The 20359-nt window shown below is 40.5% G+C and overlaps 2 protein-coding genes across 3 annotated transcripts in view; one reads left to right on the top strand and one right to left on the bottom strand.

Moving 5' to 3' along the window:
* Positions 1 to 10147, bottom strand: part of LOC124133366 (SANT and BTB domain regulator of class switch recombination-like) — a 47299-nt gene extending 37152 nt beyond the window's left edge. For both annotated transcript variants that reach the window (XM_046497748.2, XM_046497749.2), the window contains exons 1-3: positions 10063 to 10147; positions 3380 to 3533; positions 1566 to 1746 (exon numbers count right to left, since the gene is read on the bottom strand). In XM_046497748.2, coding sequence (XP_046353704.2) covers positions 1566 to 1746; positions 3380 to 3526 — 328 coding nt within the window. In that variant the 5' untranslated portion in view covers positions 3527 to 3533; positions 10063 to 10147. The remainder of the gene's footprint in view (positions 1 to 1565; positions 1747 to 3379; positions 3534 to 10062) is intronic.
* Positions 10148 to 10401: 254 nt separating this feature from the next.
* Positions 10402 to 17477, top strand: LOC124133367 (CD2 antigen cytoplasmic tail-binding protein 2-like). The gene is made up of 4 exons (XM_046497750.2): positions 10402 to 10894; positions 13651 to 13772; positions 14618 to 15185; positions 16742 to 17477. Exons 1-4 carry the CDS (start codon positions 10735 to 10737, stop codon positions 17014 to 17016), a joined length of 1125 nt encoding a protein of 374 aa, XP_046353706.2. The 5' UTR covers positions 10402 to 10734; the 3' UTR covers positions 17017 to 17477.
* The last annotated feature ends 2882 nt before the right edge of the window (positions 17478 to 20359 follow it).

Raw genomic sequence — 20359 nt, 5'->3', positions numbered from 1 at the left:
CCAATGAGCACTAAGATTACATTAGACAAGCAGCAGGACAACGTATGAATCATCTGCCATAGCGTTGTGTCTAAGGCGCCGCGAATCGCTGTCCAGAGTTGCTGCCCTTGGGCACGCCAGAAATCGATGATTGTGGGTTTGAAACCCCCGATTATGTTTCAAGGTTTGTCAGCACCATACCCGTGTTTATGGGTTTCACCGAAGTGGTAAACGTCTGAGACCTGCATCACTTCGGGCTTTCCTCCCACCTTTAGCTGACACACCGTGATATAACTGGAATACTGTTAAAAGGAGCATTAAACCCAACTCACTCACTCACTCATGATGTTATCAACAGTCATCTCTTATAATGTCAAAAGTGTAAAAAAAACATTCATAATTTCTGAACTGTAAATTGTTTGAAACCTCATGCAAATATACCTATTAATCAATGTGATATCTTCAAGAAGATAGGTATTCTATCGGTGTACAAGATATATAACTTTAATGAGATTGCGGAGGTCTTGGAAGTTTAGTCGTCTTTGGAATTCAGGCTAGTCCGCGAGCTGAGGACAAGTAAGAAATCCAATGATGATAGTCCTCAATGACTAGTAGCATTTAACACAGTTTTGCCTTGACTTTCAAAAGTAGGTGTCAAGGGGACCCCCAATAATTAATTATAAGGCTCCTGTAAAGTAATGAAATGCTGTAGTGTACTGTACATTTTGAAAGTTACTTTAGAGTTAGGGTCTGGAATGAATCAATCATCAAGCGGACAGTGGTCATGATTGATGGATGAAATAACAGACACCCATAACTGCTCTTGATTCGCTGTGACTATTATTGTGCCTCCCAAGGGATGCATTATTTTACATTTGTGCGTCGCGAAAACCCTGAATTTAAGGCCTATAATAGCAGCTCATACATGGAGGCTGCTGAATGGACAAAGGTGAGGTGAAATGGGGTTCAATGTCGCGTCCACGATTATTGCACTTAAATGTGTGTGTGTGTGGCTGCTTGTACTAGTGCGGACTGATGTCGATTGATAGTGCTAGCCAACTGCGATACCATGCCGCAGTTTAACATGAATACCCCACTCAGACACAGTATAATGACTCCGAGCCATACAGTCCTTGTTTTAGCCCCTTAATACCGAGCGCCAGACAGGGTAACAACAAGTACCATCTTTCAACGTCTTTTGGTATGACGTGGCCTGGGATCGAACCCTGAACCTTCCACTCTCCGGGTGGATGCTCTACCACTAGACCACGGAGGCGGTCCCGAGCGCCAGACAGGGTAACAACAAGTACCATCTTTCAACATATCACACATGTCAGTTTTGCGTTTGAGTGAGTGAGTGAGTGAGTGAGTGAGTGAGAGTGAGTGAGTGAGTGAGTGAGGTTTCATGCCACTTTTAGCAATATTCCAACAATATCACGGCAGAGGACACCAGAAATGGGCTTCACTCATTGTACCCATGTGGGGAATTGAACCCGGGTCTTTGGCTAACAAGTGAATGCTTTAACCAGTAGGCTACCCGACCACCCCGCTTTGCTTGTGAGAACACAGGCTTCACCAACACTGACCTTTCTGCCTGTCGGAGCCAGGTCTGCTGGATATAGAGCTAGTTGTCTTGCTAGTACTGTCTGACTCAGTCGGGTTCACTTGGCTGCTGCTACTGGACGTCTGTAGTGGGAAGGTCTTCCCAAAGTTGGCGTAGGACAGACCAGTCCCACTACTCAGCAGCTCCTGGTACCTTCTAGAACACTGCCAGGGAAATATACTGTGTAAAGCATTGACTCTCACCTGGGTCGCACATATAGAGAAACATCTTTGAAAAAAAAAAGAGTAAGAAGGCAAGCGTCTCTGTTTATTTTAAGTTTATATATTCTAATTTGTCTAGGTTAGTTGTTGTTTTATGAAAATAAATATGAGATTAATAAAAACAAGAGGCTGAACCTTTTGGAGTCATTCATCAAGGGAACATTAAAGCATGCTTATGATTATATATCTTAAATTCAGCAAAGAGTTTTATCCATCAGGCTTCAAAGTTGCAGCTAAAACGGTCGCTATTGTGACCTAAATTTCAATTTGTCTAATGTCTAAGTTTCAGACATAGCCAAATGACTACCTTCCAAAATATCTCGTAGCAACTAAATTCTATTGCTACACATATGTAGACGTAACAATGAATAAAAGCTGACCTTGGAAAATGCAAAAATTCCTCCTAAAGTCGACAATGAACCAAAATACATAAATATTAATGTAATTAGTATTTTATTTTAGTTGACAATGCTCATTTGATAAGCAAGGATATACCTAGTATATAATCTGGTGACATAAATTGCATCAATGTTCGAGTCACAAATAACAAAAATCTAGTACAGTTTCCACTAATTTACAATTCCATGACTAGTGCTATGACTTATTACATGTTATAATAGTTATTTGATAAAAGATGCTTTCAAATGCTTTTGGCTACCTACAATATTGGCTTGACTTCTTGATTTTACCACTGGCTACCTGGAGAAAATACTTATAGCCAAATGGCTTGGTAAAATTTTAATCTTTGAGGCCTGCCCATGACAGTGAAAGCTCTTCTTAAGAATGTTCAGAAGTGATGGCTGCCAATCAAAAAGCCTACTCCACAAGTCAGACTAAGATACAGAATACCGGACACCATTTTGGAAAGGAATGAGGAAAAGCTTCTTGCTTCAGTTGCTGGGGACCACGGGATAAACCCCCTTCAATATCTACAAACTGTGTTGTTTCGGTTTCTTCCAATATCATTTATTTTGTTTTTTTGTATGTTTGTTGTTTAACAAAATCCTCAGCAATACTCTACCTATATGATGCCTGTCTGTAAATAATCAAGTCTGGAAACGACAATCAAGTGATTGACATCATGAGCATCGATTCACGCAATTGGGATACGATGACATGCATCAACCAAGTCAGCAAGCATGACAACCTGATCCATTTAGTTGCCTCTTGCAACAAGCAGATGTTGATAGGGGCCAATTCTTACCCTGAATCCCCAAGAGTGACTCCCACATTGACTGGCAGTGATATAGCTAAATGACTGTTCAAAATGTCCCTTTGGGAAGTAATTGAGTTATGTGGGAGACAGGCCATAGACATAGGCCGCTTTTATGAAACCCAGGAGCACTGCGTCCTCATATCATGGATCATAACCGAGTGTGCTCCCACTCAACAAGATGTTTTCTTCCACACTCTGCACATCATACATCGGATCCAATCATGACTAAGGGAGGCAACTCTGCACAGTTAATTGAGTTATGGCAGAATGTGCTTGTCGTATTTCACACAGCGCATTACCTGACACTCAGCACAACTCAGCACAACACAGCACAACACAGCACAACTCAGCACAACATACCTGTGTTGCTGTAGTTCCGGGAATAAGACGGGCAATTGCTTCCCAGTTTTTTGTTTGGAGGTCATTGAAGTCTGATGATGCAATCAGGGTTTTAAGAATGAGGTCGAGAGTCACTCCGACACGAGATGATGGTTCTATTGTTGACATGGTCAATCTGAAAACATATTGATATTCTCTTTATGTCACAAATTGGTGGTGACACCCGAAAATGTTATGATAGAGTGATTAGGCTTAATGCTACTGTGAACAGCTATCAATCTCATTAAAATCAGACCTTAGTTCTCGCTACCGCTAAACAAAGATCTGATGACATCCCATTAGGGGTCACGTCAGAACGACCTTTCATCCGACCAATGAGAGCGTCGCTTACCAGATCATGAAAGTGACAGTCAGAATGTGATTTCTAATCATACAACCTCGAAAACTTTAACACAGGGTATTCTGAACGATAGTTACAGGTTTAATGACTGATTCCATACAATCTAGACCATCTATTAGCCATTCGAGAATGTTCTTTTGTTTAGGTTTCAAATTTGTAATCGAGAATCTGTCAAAATATGTTTCAAAGCGTAGTTGCCAATTTGAAATTAGTGCCGTAAAGCACGAGAAAGCTGTCTTCTGATTGGTCATTCTATTGGTCGGTCAAAGTTCGCGCAAGGTCGGCCTGACACGACCCGTAATGGAATCTCAGATCTTTGTTTAGCAGTAGCAAGAACTAAGGTCTGATTTTAATGAGATTAAACAGCTATATCATGGCATGTCATCTTAATATGGGAGGGAATGCCTGAAATGATTGTAGAAGGCCTTGTAAGTGTGTCACTTGTGCCTACGGTAATCCATTTGATTTTCTGCAATAAAATATGTTTAAATCAAATCAAGTGATCCAGGTTTTAGACATTACCTGCAACACCAAATGGTAGCTGCAGAACACATGAAACATTGGCATACCCCAAATGGAACAAGTCGTGAGTGAGTTAGTTAGGTGTAATGCCAGTTTGAACAGTATTTCAATCTCATTAAAATCAGATCTTAGTTCTCGCTACCGCTAAAGAAAGATCTGAGGACGTCCAATTACGGGTCACTTTAGCCTGACCTTTCATCCAACCAATCAGAGCGTCGCTTACCAGATCCTGAAAGTGACAGTCGGAATGTGTTTTCTTATCATGCAACCTCGAGATATTTAACACGGGGTATTCCGAACGACAGTTACAGGTTTTATGATTATATCCATACAATCTAGGCCATCTATAAGCCATTCCAGAATGTTGTTTTGGTCAGTTTTAAATTTTTAAATTGAGAATTAGTCAAAATATGTTTCGAAGCGTAGTCGCCAGTTTGAAACTAGTGCCGTAAAGCTTGAGATAGCTGCCTTCTGATTGGCAAATGTCGATTTCTTGTCAGTTATTTCATTGGTCGGTCAATGTTCCCGAAAGGTTGTTCTCATGTGACCCGTAATTGGATGTCCTCAGATCTTTGGTTAGCGGTAGTGAAAGCTAAGATCTAATTTTAATGAGATTGAACAGTACTTCAGATATATCACAGCGTGTGATGCAAGTCTTAGCCATCTGTCTCTTTGGTGAAACCACAAGCATGGGTATAGTGCTGAAAAACCTAAAACCTAATCAGGCGAACCGGAATTCGTACCTCCAATCATAGGTTTCTGGCGTTCCCAAGGGAGGTAACTCCGCACAGCGAATTGGGGAGTCTTAGATGACTGGGCCACCCGTGCCCCGAAAAGGAACAAGCAAAGACCAGCAGAGTTTAGACAGAGCCTACAGGTTCTAAATTCTGTTGTTCCAGATGGCAATAAAATCCATTGAGATACTGCAGGTTGAGCAAGACAATACCAATCTCAATAAAATCAGATCTTATTCTCGCTACCGCTAAACAAAGATCTGAGGACATCCCATTATGGGTCACGTCAGACTGACCTTGCTCGAACTTTGACCGACCAATGGAATGACCAATCAGAAGTCAGCTTTCTCGTGCTTTACAGCACTGATTTCAAATTGGCAACTACGCTTCGAAACATATTTTGACAAATTCTCGATTACAAATTTGAAACCTGAACAAAAGAACATTCTGGAATGGCTAATAGATGGTCTAGATTGGATGGATACAGTCGTTACACCTGTAACTATCGTTCGGAGTTAAAGTTTTCGAGGCTGCATGATCAGAAATCACATTCCGACTGTCACTTTCATAATCTGGTAAGCGATTCTCTGATTGGTCGGATGAAAGGTTGTTCTGACGTGATTCGTAATGGGATGTCCTCAGATCTTTGTTTAGCGGTAGCGAGAACTGAGGTCTGATTTTAATGAGATTGAGACAATACTGAAACCACAATCATCTAGCTTTGATCAGGTAGTTTAATGCCAGTGGTATCAGGAAGTATCTAAACCTAGACCATGCCCTTTAGAAGGAGAAAAAAGAGCTTCTTGCAAACAAGAAACCAGTGAATGATTATCACGATGCTGTTTCACACCTAGTTGGGCTGTGAATTATGCAAAAGATAACGATAAATGTGAAATAAGACAATATTTTGCACAGTGCTCATTCTTTTTATCAATTGACTATTCTAAAAATAAAAGTAAACAAATGCCTGATGTCTGTCGTGTGATGTTTTTAATGTTGTACAAGTAACAAAATATATTGCAATAAAACTGAGATGTGAAAGAAAAAACTGTCTCTTGTGTATTTTTGTGTCGTAAATCGTTACAAACATCCACCGATCCCCTACAATTTTTTAGATGACACCATAGCTTAAACTAACACGATGGGGATTTTGCCTTGGCCAGCTGCTGGACAAGGGGGAGTCACTGTTGATAGTACCCAAAGAGGATGTTAGTCATAATAAGCTTGGTACAGACATAAATTGTTATTTGAATTATACTCTTCAAAAAATGAAACTTGACACTGACTTTCAAAATGTAATATAATGCGATTGTTTCAAAATAGGACACAGAAACCATAATTGAAACACTGTTTGAAGATCAATGTACACAATGTTCAAAACATTAATCGTGTCACCTAGACAGACACATGTACACGATACAGTTAATGTCACAGGGGTACAGAAAATGTCAGTATCGGTTGTGCCCACCACGTGCATCAATCACCGCTTTACACCGATGACCCATAGATGCAATCAAGTTGTCAATAACACGCTGTTGGATGTGCTGCCATTCATGCTGAAGTGCATCAAGAAGCACCAGAAGTGTTTGGGGCGGTGGATTCCTTCTGCGAACGCGTCGATCCAACTCGTCCCACAGATGCTCAATTGAGGACAAATCTGGTGACCGGGCTGGCCAAGGTAATGTCTGGATGTTGTTGTGCTGTAAGAAGTCCTGACAAATATGTGCAATATGCGGTTGAGCGTTGTCCTGCTGGAACTGTCCGCCATGAACGTTGACGTGAGGAAGAACGTAAGGCTGTAGGATCAAGTCTCTGTAACGCACACCTGTCAATGCACCTGCCACATGCACGAGAGGCGTCCTACCACCGTGATGAATTCCGGCCCATACCATGACACTCCCGCCGCCATATGGGACAACCTGTTGCACACAGTTGGGGGCGTAACGTCCACCCTGACATCTGCAGACATGTGCGCGCTCATCAGCACGTGTGAGTAGGAAACGGGACTTGTCAGTAAACAGTACATTTCTCCACCTTGCACGTGCCCATCTAACCCTCTGTTGGCACCAAAGCAGATGGTCCGCCAGATGACGTGGGGTCAATACATGACGTCGAACAGGTCTTAGTGCAAAAAGTCCAGCCTCCCTCAGTCTGTTGCGTACCGTTTGATCTGATATTCTGCGTACCCCAGGGATCTGTGTGGTTGTAGACGTGGCTGTGGTAGTGCGGTCTCGGAGGTGTCGCAGCCGGATGTATCGATCTTGTGCTTGGGTTGTCACCCTTGGCCTCCCTGACCTTGGTCCGTCGTCAGCTTTGTTGGTGTTGTTGTATCGGGTCTACAGTGCGGAGATTGTCTGTCTGGATACGCCAAAGTGCCTGGCCACTTCTTGCTGAGTTGCTCCAGCTTGTAATCTCCCAATGGCGTTGTTCCGTTGAGCTGCATTCAGTCTTGGCATTCTGTCACCGCCTCTACTGCCGTTATAAGGTCTGTATGAACAGCCATTGATGTGGATTTTTATACCCATTCAGCAGGGGGGCCTGCATGCCTAGATGCAGGATCCTGTGCTGCACGTTTTTACAGGCAGTTGCGTTTGGATGAAGCTGTAAATTTGATCCCCAGACACTACGTTTATGTGCTTTGCATGTGTTTTCGCGAATTATAGACACATCATCTTTCTGTTTGACTTATTTGGTTCTCATTTAATGTAATTATTTTAGATATTTGGCAAAAAGTGGTTCTTCATCTATGTCAAGTTTCTTTTTTTGAAGAGTATATTAACAATGTCAGCATCAAAGTTCATTTCACACATTCAGAAATGTATGAAATGTTACTTTTGGAGGATTAACAGAATAGCAACACTTATAGCTGCCAAGCATCACTGGATAATATAGTTGATAGACTCTCCTACTAAGTCTATCAAAATGAGCAAATGTTTTTTTCAGCAAATGAAAACATTTGTCATGCACCGCTGCACCATTGCTACGGAAGCTTTAGGCCACTCTCCTACCCAGAGTTCTGTGTGGCCAGCAGCCAGCCAGCATAGTACCTCTGCCACAGGCCAGCGCCATGTAACGATTCGTCACATCTTTAACAGTCCATTCAAGATATTGAATAAGCTTTTCATCCGTTTCTTGTTTGATAAGTCTACACCTTTTCATAAACAAATGTCAAAGAATGGTTACGGTTCATAAAGAAAGTATCCTAATACGTGAAAATCTACTTGTTTTTGCGTAGTTATCCTTTGTTTACATTGGTTGTACGGCTCCATGTGCTGTCGTCGAAGCCCAACGGAGAGCTAGCAATATGGTCACTTTGATGTATAAATATACATTGTCATAAAATTCATTGTCTCAGTTGTAGTAGCATATCTATATAATTATGCAAAACAATATGTTAAGACTTGCATTAGTCCGTTCTATACTGATTTATGAAAAAGCGCCAAATAGTATTGCTGTGGAACCCAATCATGGAGCACAGCTCTAGATAACTTTTTGAGCAATTGAGTTTTTACTCAGGGGTTTCTATTTTAATTGGGTTATTACATTTTTCATTGGGTAACCAATATTTTTTCACTCATCTATTCATCACTCTTTCGTGTATTTCCCAAAATTAGTGAACATTTAAAGATTTGAAAAAAATGAAATCATGTTTTAGATGTATATAATTGTTCTAAATATATAAGCTCGTAATTGTGTATCGGAAATCCTTTGTACGCATGCTGATAAAGCTTCATTGGGTATTTACGTGAGCTGTTTTTATACATTTGACTTTTTCATTTTATGGATGCAATTCTGTACGCAAGTTGATTGAAAGTAATAGGGTTTTGAATATTTTGGGGGGGTATTTTACGCAAATACGCTGCTTATCTGTAGCTCTGTGGAGCGTGTGATTTCAGCACATTCACTTCCACATTCAATATCTTTTACGAACATTATGATATTTTATCTCTTGGGAAATGACTTAATGTATCTAGGAAAATTAATATTCGCAATAAAATTACAACCAATTTCTTCACTGAATTTGCCCTTTAAAGGATCTGCTATCTGAAGCGGAGGGTCATGAAAAACACTTGCAGAATGTCTGAATAAAATAGACAAACTTCTGGGGACAGGCACACTTTTTTATGATAAGTGTCTTAAAAATGATAATTGCTTTTTTGTTTCCCTGAGGAAAAATAAACACTGACTTTCAGGTCAATTCATTCACTGTACAAACTTTTAACTCACATGTATTGTGATATCTAAATTAGGACCAATAATACAGCATTCAGGACTCTGGAAATATCCTCAGTTTCAGCCACATTAATTATTAATAATTACAACCATTAAACATGTTAAACATATAAAGCTAGATCTACTGCACACGGAAAGAAAGTCGTTAGAGAATACAGTTCCTCTAAAAGAGAGTGACCGCCTCCGTGGTCTAGTGGTAGAGCGTCCGCCCGGAGAGCGGAATGTCCGGGGTTCGATCCACAGCGGCGTCATACCAAAAGACGTTAAAAGATGGTACTTGTTGTAACCTTGTCTGGCGCTCGGCATTAGGGGCTAAAACAAGGACTGGTCTGCTCAGAGTCAGTATGCTGTGTCTGAGTGGGGTATTCATGTTAAACTGGGGCATGGTATCTCAGTGGGCTAGCACTATAAATGGGCATCAGTCCGGACTAGTACAAGCAGCCACACACACACACACACACACGTCGCTATATAAGTGCAATAATCTTGGACGCGACGTTAAACCCAATTTCACCTAAAAGAGAGTGTCAGCTATACCGATACCAGCAGGCAACAAAGAGCAATGATTAAATCACAAGAATCCGTGGCTGTACAGAAATAACTGTACCATTGTATATTCCTCCAGTATCCTACGAGGCCGAATAATATATTCTTATTAGTTTACAGCTGTGTTCAGCCATGGACACTTAATACTGAATGCAGATGTTGGAAATAAATCAACCGTAAAGTTTTGAATTATAAATGTATTGATTTTGTTGAAGACGTAAATAAATTAAAACTGCAAAGTTTCGACATGGTACTAGACTTCAAGTTACCAATTCACATTAGGGCAGACGACAAACACTTGAAACGAAATTCCTCAGCGTCATGTTGCCAAGTGCTTGGACTCCATTTTCTTTTTACAACTAACCAGTGACAAAAAAACGACCTGAGAATTTATACCCATAAAAAAACTCCGAATCAAATGCTTTTTCCATACTTTTAAAATCCATGTTTGTATCGTAATGAATATTTTCATAATGTTGATGTTAACTTATATTCTTTTCCCAATATAATGATAATGCCATGGTCGTTTCAATAACCATGTTAAATAGTACCGGAAGTTCACAATATATAACATTCCAACAATCGGCACCTTCTCGTACACGCCTGAAAATAGCTATCAATACGCAAGACTCTTTCGATCACAATGCAATGTCGCGTAATAAAACCCTAACGTAGATCCACGTAACGTATATTATACTTTTCGGCCGATGTATTTCCCAGAGCCTTCTTTTGGAGAGAATGTTGATCCTCATTATCTGTCCGGAGCTTGATCAAAACAATTTCGGAAAATCTCCGAGATAATCCGAATGATGTTCTTCCGCCAAATGCGTTGACGAACGTTCATGCTTTGTGGTGTGGAAACCGATTATATTTGAGGTGTTTCCTCGTTGCTAAATAAATATTGGTTTGTGACAGTTGAAGAGAAAAGACCAAAAACCACGATGTCTGAATTTCAAGAAGATATGTTTTCTGAAATGGAAGAAAAACGCCCCAAGGAGCAGCTGAAGGAGACGCGGTTTAAAGGAAAACATTCTCTTGACAGTGACGAAGAAGACGACGATGGTGACAAATACGAACTTCTCGATGATGAAGACATTGAAGGTAGCCATAACATACATCAACATGCAGTGAAAAGTTTCGTTTAATTCTTAACGAGAGACTGATATTGATTACATTGTTTTAAAAGCTACCACTGTACCCTTGCAGCTAACACGAAAATGGGGAGTAGTGCACTTTACCGGGCCCACTTTTTCAGATCCAATTAGTGCTGTGGGGGCTCGAACGCGCTTCGCCGGCTCACCGGCTCTGCTAATTAATGCGTTAATTAGCCGACGCTCTACCGCTGGACCACAGACGCTATCACATGTAATCAGTGCTCGTCTAACAGGTCATTAGAATCCCCATTGACATGCATGCGTAATTCAGTAAACAATGAATTGCGCATGCGTGTGACGTCACTGCCCGCTCTCCCATTCATCTTTTCTTGAAACCACACCCGCAATTGTTTATGTCAACATGACCGACTAATGGGATTAACTGGATTAACGCTTGAAAAGGTAAGAATTCATGGCTAACCTTGCCCAAAGCCAGCTGACCCTAATGACCGAAAACGGGTGTTGGATCGTAAAGACGTGTAAGTTTCCCTAAGACCGAAAAACGGGTGTTTGATCGTAAAGATGTGTAAGTTTCCCTAAGACCGAGAACGGGCGAGAGTCACCAGAGCGTGAGGCACGGTAACGGTATAACGAGACAGCGGTGGCACTATAGCGCGGTAATTGAGTGGATGGTAGAGCTCGGGCTGCGCCCGGTAAACTGCATTGTTGCCCGAAAATGTTATAACAAACTCGCTAAAACATTTCAAAGAAATGTTACAAAAATGGGACCACGGAAATGTTTTATTTATGTGAATTTGTATGGTTCCACCAACGTTTTCTGTAGACATGTATTTATAACGTTCAAAAATGTTAATGCGAAATGCGCAGCAAATGTATTTGAAAACGTTTTGTTCATGTTCTTTTGTATGGTCCCAGTAACGTTTTAGCAACTTTTTATGTCGACATTTGGTTATATTTGGTGATATATACATATATAAGAGGGAAGGGAATACCTATGCCTAATAACTGTTCACAGGTAATTCAGACCATCTTGTCACAGATCACAGGTACTTTTTCCACCCATTTCACAGTCACTGCTAGTTCTACTTATAGAGTAAATTGGTTCATTTTTCATAGAGATGATTAAGGAATTAATTAATTCTTATTTACCAGTCTGATAGTGACTAAACCTTATCATTATCAGGTTATTTTTTTATCATGTATAAACTGTATCTTGTATAACATATATAATTGTAACAGACGGACCATATTGGGCATTTCTTGATATTTTTAGGTAGCTGTCCCCCAAATTGACTACATGGTATTTCCAGTTTATACAGGGGCACGGGTGGCCCAGTCGTCTAAGGTGCCGCGATTCGCTGTGCAGAGTTTCGTCCCTTGGGCACGCCAGAAACCTATGATTGTGGGTTCGAATCCCGGTTCACCCCAATTATGTTTCTAGGTTTGTCAGCACCATACCTGTGCTCGTGGGTTTCACCGGAGTGGTAAATGTCTGAGACCTGCATCACTTCGGGCTTTCCTCCCACATTAAGTTGACACGCCGTGATATAACTTGAGTACTTTTAAAAGCGGCGTTAAACCCAATTCACTCACTCACTCTCTCCAGTTTATACCTAAAAAATTATAATCAAGTTATGGCTATGTGTTAGAGGTATTGAGTGTGTTCAAAGTGTGTTGTGTGGCAAAGTTAGGGTTAGACAGACCAGAGACCATAAATGGTCTCTGGATAGACACAAATTTACGCATAAATATTAGGTTCCACTTTTCGGTAACAGGTTGAACTGGTGCATGTTTTACACAGCTAAATCATGTAAATCGAGAGGAATTGTGGAAAAAAAAGCCTTGAATACCTTTTATACAATTGTGATTAACTTTTATAACCATGTTAACATGTTTTCATTTCCATAATCATGATAATACATTTGGCCGCCTCCGTTGTCTAGTGGGAGAGCGTCCACCCAGAGAGTGGAGGGTCCTGGGTTTGATCCATGGCCGCATCATACCAAAAGACTTTAAAAGATGGTACTTGTTGTTACCCTGTCTGGCGCTCTGCATTAAGGGGCTAAAACAAAGACTGGTCGGCTCGGAGTCAGTATACTGTGTCTGAGTGGGGTATTCATGTTAAACTGCGGCATGGTATCTCAGTGGGCTGGCACTATTAATCAGCATCAGTCCGGACTGATACACACACATGTGCATGCACGTCACCATATAAGTGCAATCAGCTTGGACGCAATGTTGAACCCCATCTCACCTCACCTGATCATACATTTTACCACTTTGATATAATCTGGAAAACACCCTCAGGGTCATGATGATTGATGATGATGATGATGGACCCAAAGATAATGATCATCATTATAATACCGTATTCGACGTAATAAGCGCCCAGGGCGCTCACAAAATTAGAAATAGGGGGCTCTTATTGGAATATTATTTTAGTGAAAAAAACAGAGTTGAAAGATAAATATCGTGGTTTGTGCTGACAGCCTGAAATGTTTATGTGCGACAGATATATTTCTAGAATTTAATAGCCCATAATTAAGTGTGCACATATCACACGAGTGCGTATTATAAGCGAATAAATAAGTCTTGTGTACACTGATCAATCGGAAGGGGTGCTAATTGGGATTGTCCACTGGCCAATATATTAGCAAATATCATTGTGGGCGCTTATTAGAGCGGGGCGCTTATTACGTCGAATACGGTAATAATAACATCCATGAACATCATATGTTGCAGGTCAGGAAGACGGAATAAGTGACGTAGTGGAAGGTATTCAGGTCACTCCCTTCAACATGGCAGAGGAGATGGAAGAAGGACATTTTGACAAAGATGGCATGTTCATCTTTGAGAAGGATAAGGTAACACTCTCTGATTCAGTTCCATGATGTTATGTTGTACTGATGCAATCTTTGACCAGAGCTCCAGAAATTGTATTGAGTATTTACTTACAGGTTTTAATCAGAGCTGTAATGATTCACCGTTACCTACAATATCATCATTACTAAGGTAGATGTTCTGTCAGGCCAATGGGTTTCAAATTTGTATGGGTCTTAATAGCATGCAGTAAATTTATTATGTGTTGATTTATTTGTCACAGTAAGCTGTAGTTTTTCAATTAGGGTCTGAAGAGTTTCGTCAGGACCTGCAGCTTCTAAAGTCTGTGGGTCCTGATGGCAGCCTGGCATATTTTTTTTTAATTTCAGACACTTTTTGTGTGTCCCCTTATGTATATCATTGGGAACATCCTCTTTCCTGAAGTCTTTGATAGGTATTTAGGAGAACATGAATACATGACACTTTTTTATGGAGTGCAGCTTCTTTTAATCATTGTGCCACGTTTTAGAGTACTTCTTGCTCCTTCATCAGGTGAATGATCGGATATGACAATGGATGAATGAAAAAGTTGATAAAATTGTAAAAAATTCAAATTTCATTGTCCCCAGCAAAATCACTGCAGTCTGCCATGATGTGTACATTTAGCTAAATATAGCTGACTGTTGTGGAACAACATTCTCTCACTGTGTGTCGCACAAAATCAGCCAGTTAAAAAATTAAAATATAAAATTATTGATAAAAAATCATCCTGATAATACATTGTAATCCTCGGATCCCCATTAGGAGGCAGGGAGGGAGAACTGACCTGACCCATCCACCGGAGGGGTAATGATTTAAAATTTTATGGAAATTTTACTGTCCATTTCAGGCACAAATCCGAGACAGCTGGATGGACAACATTGACTGGGTTAAGGTGAAAGAAACACAGATCAAACGTGACCTCAAGCGATCACTGTCAGACAGTGATGAAGAGTTACCTCCCTTTGATGAGAAGGCTGTCTATGCTGAGATATTGCCGATGTTGCAACCAGGGGAGACAATTGCTAAAGCCCTGCGGCGAATTGGGGGAAACCAGAACCTGTCTGCCAGTCAAAGATTAAAACTGAAGAAACAAAAGAAATTAGAAAATAAAAACAACAGCAGCACTGAGGATGAAGCTCAGGAGAGGAAAGCTAGGATGGCGAAATTGACAGAACTTGCCGACAGCTTTGTGTCAAATGGCATCATGGACATATACGAAATGACATGCGAGAAGATCACACACACTTTGAAGAAGATGGAGAGTCAGAAGGTGAAGTTTGACGTGCCAGCTGATGTTGATGACGATGATGCTCTCGATATGTTTGCTGATAACTTTGATAAGAAGGATGCTGACAGTAAGGAGATTGGACCCAGCAGCAGCAAGAAAGCCAAGATGGAGATGAACGGCAGTGGAGGTGGGTTTGGGTGTCAGAGAGTCACTTTATTACAATGCTGTTTGGAAGTTAGAATAGGTCTTCAGCAACCTTGTTGTCGTAAGAGGCAGCTAACGGGATTGGATGGTGAATGTTGCTGACTTGGTTGATGCATGTTATCGTATCCCAATTGCGTAGATCGATGCTAATGTTGTCAATCATTTGATTGTGTGGTCCAGCTTATTTACAGACCGCCATTGTATAGCTCATCTTCCCGAGGCAAGAGAGTTAACTGACTTTAAAAGTCCAGTCCAGCCGAACTAGGCTGGAATTACAGGGTTCGATCGTAGCGCCACCAGTGGCTATTACCAGCTATGTCCCTTCTAAGCCTCTCATATGGACCAATTAGATTCCACCTCTCATATCACTTGCGTTTGATTCACACAAAATGGTGGCACCCAGTCAGGACGATCTGATCGATAATCAAGATCTATATTGTGATAAAACGGGTCTTACATCGCGAAATGCATCAAATCATGGAGCACCTTCACTAAAAACATTAAAAGATTTGGAAAATATCTGCTGCCAACGAGTTGGTGGTGCACATGCTTTGCAAATCCTGCAATTGATCGAAATCTGCACGACAGTTTAAGAACCGGATTTCGTTTTCGGTGCGCGATTTTGATTGGACTATGCATAGCCTCGTTAGTCCAGCCAAATGTAACTCCATAATACCAGCCTAGTTCGACAAGGGTGGAAACTGGACTTTTATAGTCAGTTAACTCTCTTGCCTCAGGAAGATGCATATAGCTGGAATATGTATGAGTGAGGGGTCAAACAGAACAAATCATTCTACAATGTTCTAGTTGGTGGAAGTGAAACATATGTTTTGTTTGTTTGTTGTTTAACGCCGCACTCAGCAATATTCCAGCTATATGACGGCGGTCTGTAAACAATTGAATCTGGACCAGACAATCCAGTGATTGACATCATGAGCATCGATCCACACAATTGGGATACGATGACATGCATCAACCAAGTCAGCGAGCCTGACCACCCGATCCTGTTAGTCGCCTCTTACGACAAGCATAGTCACCATTTAAGGCAAGCTTGGGTTGCTGAAGACCTATTCAACCTCAGATCTTCACAGATCTAAAACATATGCAGGGACCTATAGCCGTGGTATATACGCTGGTTATCACAGCTTTTTTTATGTTTATAAACATGATAAGTAATAAAACATGGTTTGAATCATAGATTTGCAATTTTCATGGTTTCTAGATTTGAAAGCATCATACACATGTTTGTGGGACACTCGGGTAGCCTTGTGGTTAAGGTGTTCACTTGTCACACCGAGGACCTGGGTTTGATTCCCGGCTTGGGTACACTGTGTGAACCCCATGTCTCATTTATCTGGTGTCCCCCGCCGTGATATTGCTGGAATATTGCTAAAAGCATGGTAAAACCAAACTCACTCACTCACTCATGTGTGTGACAATGTTCAACCCATTTTGCATTTACCATACCAGTCATCTTCAGTGGTTGAGGCTGCTTATAGTTTTGTTGGTATAAACAATTCTTTACATCTCATGTTCCAGAAGATTCATCTCGTAAAACAGAACCTGCAGCAGCATCAACATCCACAGAGGCAGCATCAACGTCAGCAGCAGAGGAGGAGTCGTCGGAGGTGAGGTGGGAGTACAAGTGGGAGGACAAAGACACGGCAACGATCCATGGCCCCTTCTCCAGCTCACAGATGATGAACTGGTCAGAAGAAGGATTCTTTAAAGAAGGAGCGTATTGTCGCAAAGTTGATGCAGCTAACACCCAGTTCTACTCCACACGGAGGATAGACTTTGACTTGTATACATAGGCTCCACAACACTTTGTATCCCAGAAATGGTGTGTTTGGGACGTTCGCACACCATTGATATTGTTTGTATGATTGTTTAGAACCATGTCTGCTTTTTATAATCAGAGCGTCATTGCTGTGTGGAACCAGATGGGGTGAACATGTTCACTAATATTTGTATATATTTAAAGTTGTTTTAGTGCTTTGGCTCCAATCTTTCCCATCCTCGGTGGTCCAGGGTGTTATATCTCCAAACTATTAGAATTATGAACCTGGACTCATTCACCACTTCATTGGTCATTTCATGAAAGAACATTTTGACATGACCTGTAATGGATTGTCCTTAGATGTTTGTGTATCTGTAGCAAGCACCAAGATCTGATTTTAATCTGATTGATTTTTTGCATTATGCCATATGAATTAGACACAACATGAAGCTATTGTTGCTAGGGTCCGGGGTATTGATTATTGTACCGGTAATATGGAGGCATCATGCTGATTGGCAGAATTGTTGTTCACTCCACACAGATTCTTATTTAAACTCCAACTGAGCATTTTTATCCCCCAGGTTTGAAAAACTTGGGGGTATAGCGATCAGTATGTCAGTCCGTCAATCCGCCAGCCGTCCGTTGTGCGTTTCCAGAGCAGAAATCCAAAACCTGTCAAATATTTCTTGCTGAAAGTTTCTATATTGATCAGTCTAGTGTGGAACTGGTGCTTTTTGAAGATTTGGGATTATTTTTATTCTTTTTGTTTTGTTTCGTTTTCATGATTTTGCATGATGAAAACAGTTGTTTTCCGTTTCTGGAGGAGAACTCCAAAAGCGTTGGATATTTCTGGTTGAACTTGCTATATTGATCAGTATAGTGGTGAGATGGTGCCTTTTGATGATTTAGGATTTTGTTCATATTTTTTTTCAATTTTCATCATAAAAAGTTGGACTTAGGGAAGTGCTTGTTTATGGAAGATTTGGAATTTTTATTTTTTTTATTTTTTAAGTTTCCTTGAGGACAAGTTGGATTTTACTGAAAAGGAAGGTAGTGCTCATTTCTGGAGCAGGGTGCCGTTGAACAAAACAACCATAGCGATACGACTGTCATAGCGCTAAGATCACCCTGTACAATGGCACCCAGAACTCCAATTAGACTAGTGATGATGGGAGGGATATGCGATCTCCTGATGACCCTTGTATTTTATTGTTGGATGTCATGTACATAATTTAAATTTCTATGATCTTTGCCAAAAAATGATGAAGTACACTGAGTATAACAAGTATTGAGTATGGACTATACATTGAGTTGACTATACATATCCGAGGGTTCTTGTAAAGAATTCTGTTGTGTTCCTCTTCTGTGTTGGCAATAATTTATGATGATTATTACCAACCAGTTTTCTGGTTCACTGGTAACGTTACAAGTGTCAAACATCAAATGTCAAAACTTCAAATTTCATTTATACTCCTCAAAAGAGGTTTAACTATAGTAATATGAATGAATTATGGTTTACAAGTATAATGATTATCATGTCCCTGTGAAAATCCAGGTTATATTAGGTCTTCAAGCTTGTCATAAATGGTGATTGGGTGGTCAGGCTTGCTGACTTGGTTGATGCATATCATCTGTTCCATTTGCAGAGATCGATGCTTATGTCAATCACTGGAATGTCTGGTCCACACTTGATTAGTTACAGGCCAACGTCATATAGCTCATAGTTGAAATAGTGCTGAATGCAGCGTTAAACATTACGAAACAAAATGATTATCATGATTATATTGTGGCCTTTGTAATTTCTTGTTTCATGTTTCTGCTGTCTCCGCAGGGGTGGACTCCATGAGTTAATCTAAGTCATCCACATGTATATTTTTACTAGTTGTTCACGTCAGTGTTAAACACGAGCACTAGTCTGTTAGTCCAAGTTTAGTGAAAATCTAGAGGGAAGGGTTGTTTGTTTCCCAAATCTAGTTATTTTACGTGAAGTCACTAGTCGAAAATGAGCTGTTGACTGGTTGGATATGACAGATTCTGGTCTACCCCTGTAAATTAAAATGTTGAGACGAGGAACTAGTCCTTAAGAATATTCTTTAGTCTTAAACTAGCAGACTAGTGGTTACCTCTCAACCTGTTGTTAGTAGTGATTTCATAGTGTAGAGGTCAGTGTTTGTGTGATGGGCAGAAATCTGTGGATCTGTTCGTTTCAAAGTCTACGTCCCGATTCAGTATTGACAACCGTCTCATCGACAGTTCGGTAATCAAATAATCTTGTTCGTTTGTAGGCAGCAAACATGTTTTTATTACATATATTGTATATTAGATATAATGTATATTTGATATTTCCAATCAATTCCAGTTTGATAAAGTTTGGTAGAACTTTTCGAGGAGCAATCTCAGATTTGTCAAAACTAAACATGGTGGCCATAGTTGCCATGGTTACACTGCTGAAGTTGCTCTTTGGAAGAGAAAGATTTGATATGTAGTTCTAGATTGATAGATTGCTTTCTTAGTAGTTAGAGTGACTGACAGAGTCATGAGGGGTGTTAGGATACACTTGTCTCTTAATAGGTATCTAACAATAACAGCATCTGAAGACATGGGATTCCTGATTCAAACCCAACTAAAGGCCTGAATACATGTGAATTTTTGCCAATCGCTTGTATTATGTATTATTGGGGAGAGGGTTGACCAGGTGATCTAAGGCACTGGAATTAACTGTGAATAGTTACTCCTTTATCAGAATCGGATGATCATGGGTTCGAATCCCAAATTCATTGTGATTATGATTCTAGGTTTGTCAGCACCATACCTATAGGTGGTGCCAAAGTGGTCAAAGACCTGCATCACTTCGGGGCTTTCCTCCCATATGAAGCTGTTCATTGTCATGTAATAAACCAAATCGGTTTTCAACCCAACTCATTCATGTATTGATACAATTACACGAAAGGAAATAAGTTTGGAAATGTGGAGAATCCCTGCAATGTATCTTAACAGCCATGAATGCAGAGTGAATGTTTTTGCAACTGAGGATTAAGTGAATGAGATGGTTCGAGGAGAGTGAAAGTGGAGTCGGAACCAGAGCTCCAGATAAGCTTTTGGTGTTGTGGGTATATAACCCATGCATTTTAAAATCATTGGGTATTAGTAATTCTATCTGGGTATTCAAATTTCTGTTACCCACTAGTTTTTACACATGTGGGTATGTAAGTTAAATATTTAAAAACACTATTCATCTAGTCCCTGCAAACTGGTGTCGTGTGGGTTCGAGATACACAGCTTATCTGGAGCTCTGGGAACACATGTATCATAAATATTCTCTTGATACAACAGCACAGTAATGATGGATATGTGTTGAAGACATGTCTTACCTTTAA

Source organism: Haliotis rufescens, unplaced genomic scaffold (genome assembly GCF_023055435.1).
Source record: "Haliotis rufescens isolate VD_foot unplaced genomic scaffold, xgHalRufe1.0.p SCAF_21, whole genome shotgun sequence".
Taxonomy (NCBI): Eukaryota; Metazoa; Mollusca; class Gastropoda; order Lepetellida; family Haliotidae; genus Haliotis; species Haliotis rufescens.
Note: the sequence above shows the minus strand (reverse complement) of the source record. Positions and strands in the feature narration are given on the sequence as shown.

Bases quoted from the DNA above. Each gene is read 5' to 3' on its own strand.
- LOC124133367 (XM_046497750.2), top strand. From the start codon at position 10,735: ATGTCTGAATTTCAAGAAGATATGTTTTCTGAAATGGAAGAAAAACGC. The intron at 13,773-14,617 runs GTAACACTCTCT...TGTCCATTTCAG, and splicing joins TCATCTTTGAGAAGGATAAG to GCACAAATCCGAGACAGCTG. The intron at 15,186-16,741 runs GTGGGTTTGGGT...CTCATGTTCCAG, and splicing joins GGAGATGAACGGCAGTGGAG to AAGATTCATCTCGTAAAACA.